This window comes from Pezoporus flaviventris, unplaced genomic scaffold, assembly GCF_033815535.1.
Source record: "Pezoporus flaviventris isolate CSIRO_AGI_PZ_B2104156 unplaced genomic scaffold, CSIRO_AGI_Pfla_v1 ptg000002l, whole genome shotgun sequence".
Taxonomy (NCBI): domain Eukaryota; kingdom Metazoa; phylum Chordata; class Aves; order Psittaciformes; family Psittacidae; genus Pezoporus; species Pezoporus flaviventris.
In genome coordinates, this window is record NW_026892550.1 from 69,077,453 (window position 1) to 69,087,590 (window position 10,138).

General features: G+C 39.5%; 1 protein-coding gene across 1 annotated transcript in view; it reads left to right on the forward strand.

Annotated features, from left to right (window-relative positions):
• Positions 1–6,838, forward strand: part of PRSS12 (serine protease 12) — a 40,746-nt gene extending 33,908 nt beyond the window's left edge. The window contains exons 12-13 of the mRNA XM_061443016.1: positions 1,661–1,941; positions 5,916–6,838. Coding sequence (XP_061299000.1) covers positions 1,661–1,941; positions 5,916–6,223 — 589 coding nt within the window. The 3' untranslated portion in view covers positions 6,224–6,838. The remainder of the gene's footprint in view (positions 1–1,660; positions 1,942–5,915) is intronic.
• Positions 6,839–10,138: the final 3,300 nt, after the last annotated feature.

Consider the following 10,138-nt stretch of genomic DNA (forward strand, 5'->3'; position numbering starts at 1 on the left):
GGTTCTGCCTTGTTTCATGTTCTGTTCCTATTCAGGCTCTAATTTCTTAATAGAAAATTCCTAATGAAAATTTGTTCAGTGGTAAGTTATGAAATACTAGCAATTCTGTAGTCAAAACAGAAAGATCAGTAATGACACAGTGACACAGAGGGTTTTTTCTTAAATGCCTTTGAGATAAACATTCTGATTCACGAAAAAAGCTCTGAGCTATTTTTTTCAGGAAGCAAAGAAGTAATGTATTTGATAGAATACACAATTTAATTTTTCTCAGTTCTCCCTCTGAGACTAAAATCAGTATGAATACTTTTTTAAAAAGTCTGCATCCATTGCATCTCTTCACTTCCAGCTCTGTAGAATTTTTATTTCCAAGCACAAGGAAAATACAGTAACTAGAAAGTATTTCGCAGAGACTACTACTATGGAAGAGCTGAAAAAAGTTTTGTGGTATACAAGTTATTTTAGTTTTCCTATATAGAAGGTAATTTTAAAATGAACAGGTATTTGGTCATAGCCTGAAACTCTTTCTCCTTACTAGCCTGGAAGTGAGATTTTGTTCATAGAAGACCTGAAGGTCTTGCAGAATATGGCAAAGAAAGCTTTGAAAGCAACCGGGAAATCAATCCACAATTTGAAGAAATATTCAGTGGTATATTGTGCAGAAGAAGCCTGTCATGTTCTTCCTTTTTCTGCTGCTCATCAAGCAGGCTTTAGTAAGCTATGGAGATCAGCACTTTGCTGGAGAGTATGAAAGGAACAAGACAGGTTAGAAGGTGACAGAAAACTGTAGGCTATTTTCTGCACATGCATTGCCCATTTCCTGTTGAAGACTAAGAGGTAAAGGAAGAAGGCAAAGGAAAAACATTTGGGTTAGCTTAGCCAGATTTTAAAATAAATAAATAAATGTACCCAACAGTACCGTCTTGTTTGTATTTTCCTGAGAAGGGCTCCAGAAATCTCCAAAGCCATGCACAGAAAATTATTTCAGCCACAGTAATAATCTCTAAGGTATTTACCATTTAGTCTATGATGTGAAAGAAACTGGAGTCATATTAGGTGCAAAACAAATCGTAAGGTTTACAGGTGTTCTGTCACTTGACAGTTGGTGCTTGTGATGCACATAGGCTTTGTTTTCCTAAAAAAATGATGTCTACAACTCCTTAGTGTTCCTTAAATGCCACAAATGTAGTCTACAACTAATTCCTTACTTCAGTTAATGTAAAACAAAGCAAGCCTGAACACGGTTTTCATTTCAGTAATTATTTAGAGCATCACAATGATGTTAGTACTCACGCTTTCATTATATTTACTGGCCGTTTACATTACCCTTGCTAAATACATTTATAATGAACACCTTGCTTGTATCTTTGAAATAAATGCCAGTCATGGCAGATGGCCATAAGAAACCTCACCCGTAAAAATACACAAAAAGGAATATAGCCCAACCTGAAACTTTAGGAAAAGGGTTTTTTATATTATTTATATCCTTATATTGACATATTATGAATGTCAATCTAAACACCTGAGAAAGCTTTTCCACTCTTTAAAACCCCCTTTTGTATCATTATTTATATGAGCAATAAAGACTCTGATCAAATGTGTTTGCATGCTTTGGGTCTAACTTTGCGTAAGCCAGCCCTATTTGTTTTCACCTCAATCTTAGGTACGGCAACATCACTCGGAACTATGCTGTGCGAGTTGGAGACTATCACACACTGGTACCAGAAGAGTACGAGGAAGAAACTGGAGTCCAACAGATTGTGATGCATAAAGAGTACAGGCCTGACAGCAGCGACTATGACATTGCATTGGTGAGGCTACAGGGGCCAGAGGAACGGTGTGCCAGATTCAGTTCCCATGTCTTACCTGCTTGTTTGCCATTAAGAAGAGAGAGACCACAGAAAACTGCTCCCAACTGTTATATCACTGGATGGGGTGACACAGGTAAAAATGTTTTAATGATTTCTATGCACCAATTGCATTAATGATTTCTATGCACCGATCGCATTACCTGAGGCTGCTTATTTAAACAAAACAGAAACAAACAAAACCCCAAACTCAAATACTTAAAATAAGAAAATGCTCCAAATGGAACAATTTAACTGTCTTTATATAGGGGGATATTTTCTCTCCTGATCCTTAAACAGAAATGACAGCACTCCATTTACTGAATTTAGTTTGTGTTTGAAAAGTAGCAATTAACCATGTCACTCTAAAGCACAGAACCAGTCAGTAAAATAGCCTCATTAAGATTGACAAAGATCAAAGAAAAGCTGATTTGTTGCCAGGCACACCCTGCACTGCAGCTTATCACTCCCTGCCTCAGAACATAACAGCTCTAATATAGTTAGGAGTTTTAAGGTAAGTACAATGAATACTTGAAAAAGGTTATTTAAAGTACCCTACTTCAATATAAAATGGACAGAAAACATTCAAATCATAGAATTTCAAATAACATTTTTAGTCTCCCTTGTTACCATTGACATTTTCAATCAGCAGTTTTGATTTAAATTAAGAGAACATCTTGCCAAAATTTACAAGATCCACAATGCAGTCTGCAATCCAGACTTCTGGAACAAACTAGGCACTCTGTAGGTCAGTACAAGATCCTTCCTCTTAGAAGGTCTTTGTCCTTTAATTGTTTTAGAAATTAATAACCATGGTTTACTTTCATGTTTTTATGGTGCTGAATACAGCACAAGTCGGCAACCAAGCTTGAGCCTTTGTTCTGTGGACTCATTCAAACTGGCAAGGAGACAAGGCAGCAAGGCCAAATATTAGTTCTTCCTCTTTACACGCATTACTCTGTGGGCCCAGATATCTGGGGCACTGCTCTATGCTATGGAAGATATGACTTGTAGGGTGGCTTTTTTTGCTAATAACAATTGCTAATACATTGCCTGGCTCTGCCTAGCTTTGTACACAACTCACTGAAAGTTCTGCAATACTTTTAACTTAGGACATCTACTTAAGGAAACATTAACCACTACAATAATTTGGTAAGAAATTACATCATCACAGCACCTCAGCTGAAATTTTGCACTTACTATATGAATCATAATTACAAGTATTAAGATTTTACTTGGAAATTGAAAAAAAAACCACATTGACTTCAATTTCCAATGTTTCCAACTGAAAAAGAGGTGCAAGTTATAGAAAACAGGCAAATTATTTCAATCTTGACTAATTATAAGAAAAGCACTGCTTATACAATGCAGGATTCACTACAGATAAAGAAAACCAAAGGACAGGTTCTGGTCACTCCCACAAATTAAAGATTCCTTTTGGTCAGGAGTCCCATTAGTACTCTAGTACTTAGAAGTTACTAGGATTGTAAAAGATTCAAACAATACTACCAATTTCTATCAGAGCACACTTTGGCTCAATAAGAGCTAAATAAGACTGTTGGTTGATATTCAAGGATCACCTGCTACAAGCTCAGGAGTGCTGCAACTAGAAGGAAGCGCAGAGACGTCCTTGGATGGATAAGGAGCTGGTGAGGAAACTTCAAGGGAAAAAAGGGGGGTATAAAAGGTGGAAGGAAGGACAGGCGGTCTGGGATGAATACAGGGATGTTGTCTTGGAAGCTAGGAACCAGGTTAGGAAAGCTAAGGCCCAGTTAGAATTAAACTTGCCTAAGAATGTGAAAGATAACAAGAAGGGATTCTATAGGTACATTGCAAATTTGGAGAAGGCTGAGGTTCTTAATGACTTCTTTGCCTCAGTCTTCACTGGCAAATGCTCTGACCACACCACCCAAGTCTTGGAAGGCAGACTGTGAGAATGAAGATCCTAGGCCCACTGTAGGAGAGGATCTGGCTCGAGACCATCTTAAGAACCTGAATGTACACAAGTCCGTGGGACCTGATGAAATTCATCTGTGGGTCCTGAAGGAGCTGGCGAATGAAGTTGCAAAGCCACTGGCCATCATATTTGAAAAATCATGGCAGGTAGGTGGAGGTCCCAATGGCTGGAAAAAGGGAAATATAACCCCCATTTTCAAGAAGGAGAAAATGGAAGATCAAGGGAACTACTGACCAGTCAGCCTCACCTCTGTGCCTGGCAAAATCTTGGAGTAGATTCTCCTGGGAGGCATGCTAAGGCACATGAAAAACAAGGTGGTTGGTGATAGCCAGCATGGCTTCACTAAGGGGAAATCCTGCCTGAACAATTTGGTGGCTTTCTATGATGGGCCTATGGAATTGATGGACAGGGGTAGAGCAGTTGATGTCATCTACCTGGACTTGTGCAAAGCATTCGACACTGTCCCACACAACATCCTTGTCTCTAAACTGGAGAGACGTCAATTTGATAGGAGGACCACTCGGTGGATAAAGAACTGGCTGGATGGCTGCACACAAAGAGTTGTGGTCAATGGCTCAATGTCTGGCTGGAGACCAGTAACAAGTGGTGTCCCTCATGGATCAGTGGTGGGACCAGTCTTGTTCAACATCTTTGTCGCTGACATGGACAGTGGGATTGAGTGCGCCCTCAGCAAGTTTGCCAATGACACCAAGCTGTGTGGTTCGGTTGATCCGCTGGAGGGAAGGAATGCCATCCAGAGGGACCTTGACACACTTGTGAGGTGGGCTGATGATGTTTAACCATGCCATGTGCAAGGTCCTACACCTGGGTCAGAGCAATCCCAGGCACAGCTACAGGTTGGGCAGAGAAGAGATTCAGAGCAGCCCTGCAGAGAAGGACTTGGGGGTGTTGGTCAATGAGAAAATGAACATGAGCCAGCTTCAGTGTGTGCTCGCAGCCCAGAAAGCCAACCGTATCCTGGGCTGCATCAAAAGGAGAGTGACCAACAGGTTGAAGGAGGTGATCCTGCCCCTCTACTCTGCTCTTGTGAGACCTCACTTGGAGTGTTGTGTGCAGTTCTGGTGTCCTCAACATAAAAAGGACATGGAACTGCTGGAACAAGTCCAGAGGATGCCCATGAGGATGATCAAGGGCTGGAGCATCTCACATATGAAGACAGGCTGAGAAAGCTGGGGCTGTTCAGCCTAGAGAAGGCTGTGTGGAGACCTCATAGCAGCCTTCCAGTATCTGAAGCGGGGCTATAAGGATGCTGGGGAGGGACTCTTCATTAGGGACTGTAGTGACAGGACAAAGGGTAACAGGTTCAAACTTAAATAGGGGAAGTTTAGATTGGATATAAGGAGGAAGTTCTTTACTGGTGGTGAGGCACTGGAATGGGTTGCTCAGGGGAGTTGTGAATGCTCCATCCCTGGCAGTGTTGAAGGCCAGGTTGGACAGATCCTTGGGTGGCATGGTTTAGTGTGAGGTGTCCCTACTCATGGCAGGGCAGTTGGAACTAGATGATCCTTGGAACTAGATGGTCCTTTCCAACCCTAGCTATTCTATGATTCTATGTTAGCTTCTCAGTTGAGATGACAAGCAAGACTGTGTGTACTTACAGGGCGTAAGCATGATGGTTACCTGGATGGTCCACTTGGAAGCCAACAGAGGATGCAGCACCTGTTAGACTGAGCTAGAATTGGTGACCTAAAAATGAAGTATATATACAGCCTTAGTCTCTACTGCTTAAGACTCCCAAAAGTAACTTCTCCATTTAGGTATTAAGGCATATATTTTTGTAGAAGACAAAGTGTGTTTGGAACAAAAAGACCCCAGTCTTGGACATATCCAGTGGGCAGAAGGAGTAAAACCACCTTTAAATTTTATGCCTTTTTTAAAAAAAAAAAAATCTATATACCATATTTACACTATTTATATAGTATTTCGGTATTATATTTAATGCACAGTAGATATTTTTCAGTATTTGGTCTTGTTTACAGCCATTTTACTTAGTAACAAACAGTGTGAATGACTGACAGCAAAAATTGGATTGAACCACATCTATGTTTCCAAGAGCAACCATCACGAGAGAATAATTCTGATCCTCTTTTCAGGAAGTGCTTATTCAAGAACATTACAACAGGCTGCCATCCCCTTACTCCCCAAGAGGGTATGCGAAGAACGTTACAAAAGAAGATTCACAGGAAGAATGCTCTGTGCTGGAAATGTCCAGGAACAGAAACGTGTTGATAGCTGTCAAGGAGACAGTGGGGGTCCACTGATGTGTGAACGTCCAGGGGGAAGCTGGGTTGTGTATGGTGTGACCTCCTGGGGCTATGGCTGTGGAGTGAAAGATTCTCCAGGTGTCTATACAAAAGTATCATATTTTGTACCCTGGATAAAAAGTGTCATCAAACTATGAATGTCCATAATGAAAACCAAACTTTGTTAACAACGTTTGAGGCAGAACAACTTGAACAGCACAGGTGGTACGTGCACAGCTGGGGTCCAGAGTGGGTGGAAATTTTCCTCATTTGTGTGTTTTTCTTTTTGTTAAATCCAAACTGTATACACGCCACCTTTCCGGTTAGGGATTACTACCCAAACAAAATCCTTCTGTGTTAAGGTAGTTCATATACTGCATGAATAAGTTACCATATATCTAAGATAAAGGGAAAAGTGATAGCCAGCTTAGAGTAACAGGAAATTGGAGCAGGACAGCTAGAGTTCACTATGAGATTCACTGCCTACAGGAAGACTGCAGTAGCTCCAAGCTATTTATGGTTCAAACTTCCCTAGAATTAATTACAGATCTCAAAATCAATTTTCCATCTATTTAATCAGTTCCTGGTTGTTCTCTTATTATTCCTATAATCAGCCCTCTAATTTTGAATCATGTTTCATTAACTAATGAGACCATTAGCAGGTTGATTCTTGGTAAGCAATTCTGAGTATATATTAGAAGTTAGAAGGAAAATAATGGCTGATAACCAGATCCCCAGCTATTCTGATAAATGCTCTCACATCTTATTGTGCATAAGGTGGTACACATAGGAAGTTAGTTTCCCCACAAACATCCTGCACTGCTGCAAAATCTGGATTTGACAAATGACCTCTTATTTTCTTTCCTCTAGATGTCATTTGTCTTCTTTCTGAAATTTGTAATTTTTAGTACATAGAGCTTTTCAGATTTTCCTATTTACCATGAGCTGTCAGTACAGTATCGGACTAACAAACATCCCAATCCTCTCATCACTGGTTTTGGAGAGGCTTCACTCAAGTAACGCTAAGGACCTCTGTCAATCCTACAAGTTGTAAGTATGTACAATACAAATACTAGAGAAGTCAAGCCAAAACCTGTCTGAAAAGGTCTATAAAGTCTTAAACTACTATATTCTAGAAGATAATATTTAGACAACTCTCTCTGGCTTAGCTGCAACACTGGTTCAGCCTGATCTTACAGGAAAGGTCAGAGCTAGATAGTTTTCAGTGACTTCTGAAGTATTGACATATCTTGCTTCCATTTAATTCCTTTTACAAATACCGCTCCTCACACTATGAAGACCATAATTGGTTAGCAAAAAATGCAGGGATAAAGAGTTACTCTTGATGTACAAGACAAACGAACTTGCTATCCTTTTAAAAAGGGCCACCCCACTGAACTTTGCACATGGACCACTAGACGTAATCTCCATCTTAGTGCAACGCTAATGGGTATTAGTCTTGAAAATATCTGTGACTATCTAGTCAAGGAGACAAGAAAGTTACTGACGCTGCTTCTACAATCCTTGTCAAATGCCATTCTATATGCAAGTGTGCTCTATGCATTACTTGAACAGGCTTCTTAAAAAGATGGAACAAAAGCTCTCTGGACCATGAAATACTATGGTGTGACGAGTGTGGCAGACGTGTCACCACATAGTGATTGTGCAAACCATGACTACCAGCAGCTGTTTCCCTGTGTTTTTTATCTCCAAACTCTACCTTTCATGAACAAAGTGGGACGTTTGCATTCATGTTATAAGTGGGCAGTCACTCATTTCTGCTCTCTGGTGTTGTAACAAGTATCTGAGTCAACTCATTTAACATACAAAAGTGATGATGACATTGCAGAAGCCCAAGTGGTTGAAGACATGGCCTTTAATTTTGCTCGGTTCTCACCCCAAATTTAATTTTCAAGGTCATGAATAGTTTAAATATCTTGTTGGAACTGGTGCTAACCTAGTACACAAGGTGCTTTAATGTATTTTACCTTCCTGTAATTCCACATGCATCAAAATTGCATGAAGTATTTTATTTAAAAACACGCCAGAGATCATAGTATTGTGACCACCTATGTCAGACACATAACAGACCTGTGTGAAACACTGTGCTTGTGAACTTCAAAACCATTTTACTTATAGCCCTTTTAATTAAAGGGGAAGTAAATCTGTCAAAACGTATCTATTTGTACCATCACAGCTTTGCTATACCAGAATCGTTATTTTGAGATGTGGTGAAGTAGGCTATATATGGTCAAGTGTAGGCTATATATGGTCAAGGGTAGGCTGTAGAGTGCAATACATGCGTTGTGTCCATGGAAAATAGCATGTTTTAGAAGTTGAACCACAGCAAAGAGGTGGGGGACAGGGACAAGTCTGCAAACTAAGTGTGGTAAGATTTAGTATAGTAGTTTATTAGTTTTGGTCTTTAACAGAATGCTTTATTAGATTTTTAAATGTTGTGCTACCATTTTCATGCAGAGAACATGCCTTTTCAGTTTCCAACATAAAATGAAATTGTCTTTATTATGCCATTCTAATTTTTGGTCAATGAGCCTGATGACATAAATGTATACCATAAAAACTGCCACACTGACTACAGCTTCTATACATTGATCCTGTGGATAATGTACATGCAGATGCTGCAGGAACATCATCTAGGTAAACTTCATGTGAGCGTCAAGTGAAAGAAGGTGCTCTTGAAAATACTTTCTTTAATACATCTACATTTTGGGCCTTTTTTATTTTTTTTTCTTCAGAGATGGAAGTTTATTCTGTATGATGGAATTCCAAATGCTCTGTGGGCTTTAACTGAGACCAGTTAGGTTGTCATAAGTAACATTATCCTACACTCTTAAAATGGCTTAAGAATTTTTTTTACCTTTGCTGATCTCCCCTTTGGCCAACATAGTCAATACACATAAGGTCGCAGAAAAACCTGCCTAATGCTTAGAGTTTTGTATTAAACAGATGGGCCACAGTGTTAACGGCAGCATAAACTAAGAAAAGATTCAGCACTTCTCTTACTATCTTAAACACAAATATGTTATCTATCCAGGTTCTCCACCACTGTGAAGATTTAGATGCAGTCCCCCTGAACTTCCCAGTTCCATTTTCCAGAGAAACAGACTAAATAAGCATTACTGCAGCTGACACACAAATGCATTCAATGACGAAAAACTTCCCAAAGATGCACCTGACCATAAGCCACAAATAAACCAAGACCCCATTTTATGATCACTATATGCAGATTATCTACAACCTCAGATGTCTCATTTCCAGAAAAAAATCACAGCAGGATAATAGCTTATACTTAACAAGGTCAGCCCTGAATCAATGTTCCCCATAATTTTCAATGTTACTGCAACTATTTCACACTTCCAAGTGCTAGAATATTTATACTCAATGAGATTTTAATGTTCCAATTTTAGAGTGGTAGTTGCAGAGCACAAACATACAAAGCTGAAACAATCAGATTCAAGTAGTAGGTCCCAGTAGGAGATCCTCCCAGAAAACATTTGTCACATGAGGAAGAAAGTTTTTTTGTTTGTGGTCCAGGGTGCTGGGTATTTTGAGTTAGCCGAGCTAGTGGAGACCAGACCTATCTCATACACATTAGACATCTGCTCACATGACATAGTTCCTATTCCATTTATTTAGCACAGAATACAGAAATTGATCATGTGGCTTCCTGCAAATGCAACATCAAGCAACCACAAACAGGGAAAAGATGGCTTAAGGGTTTGGAAATAAGTATTTACCTTTGTAGCAATGTAAAAGAAAAAAAAATAAAGACTGTACTTGGTGAAGGTTGTGAGAGGTGAAGGGCACTGGATGTAACTGCAGATGGAACAAACTGCAGAAAAATAAGGAGCACCTATAAAGGTTAAGAGCCAAGATGTGACAGAAATAGATTGAAAGATAGGAAAACAGTTGTTTGAGAATTTAAATTTCTGAATTTAACGAAAGCAAGCCATCCTAAACCACATGGAAATAAAAAAGGCATATCTTGTAAGAATACCTCTTGTACTCAAGTAATGAGGGAAAGCAGATTTCACTACCTTCTATGCATGTGA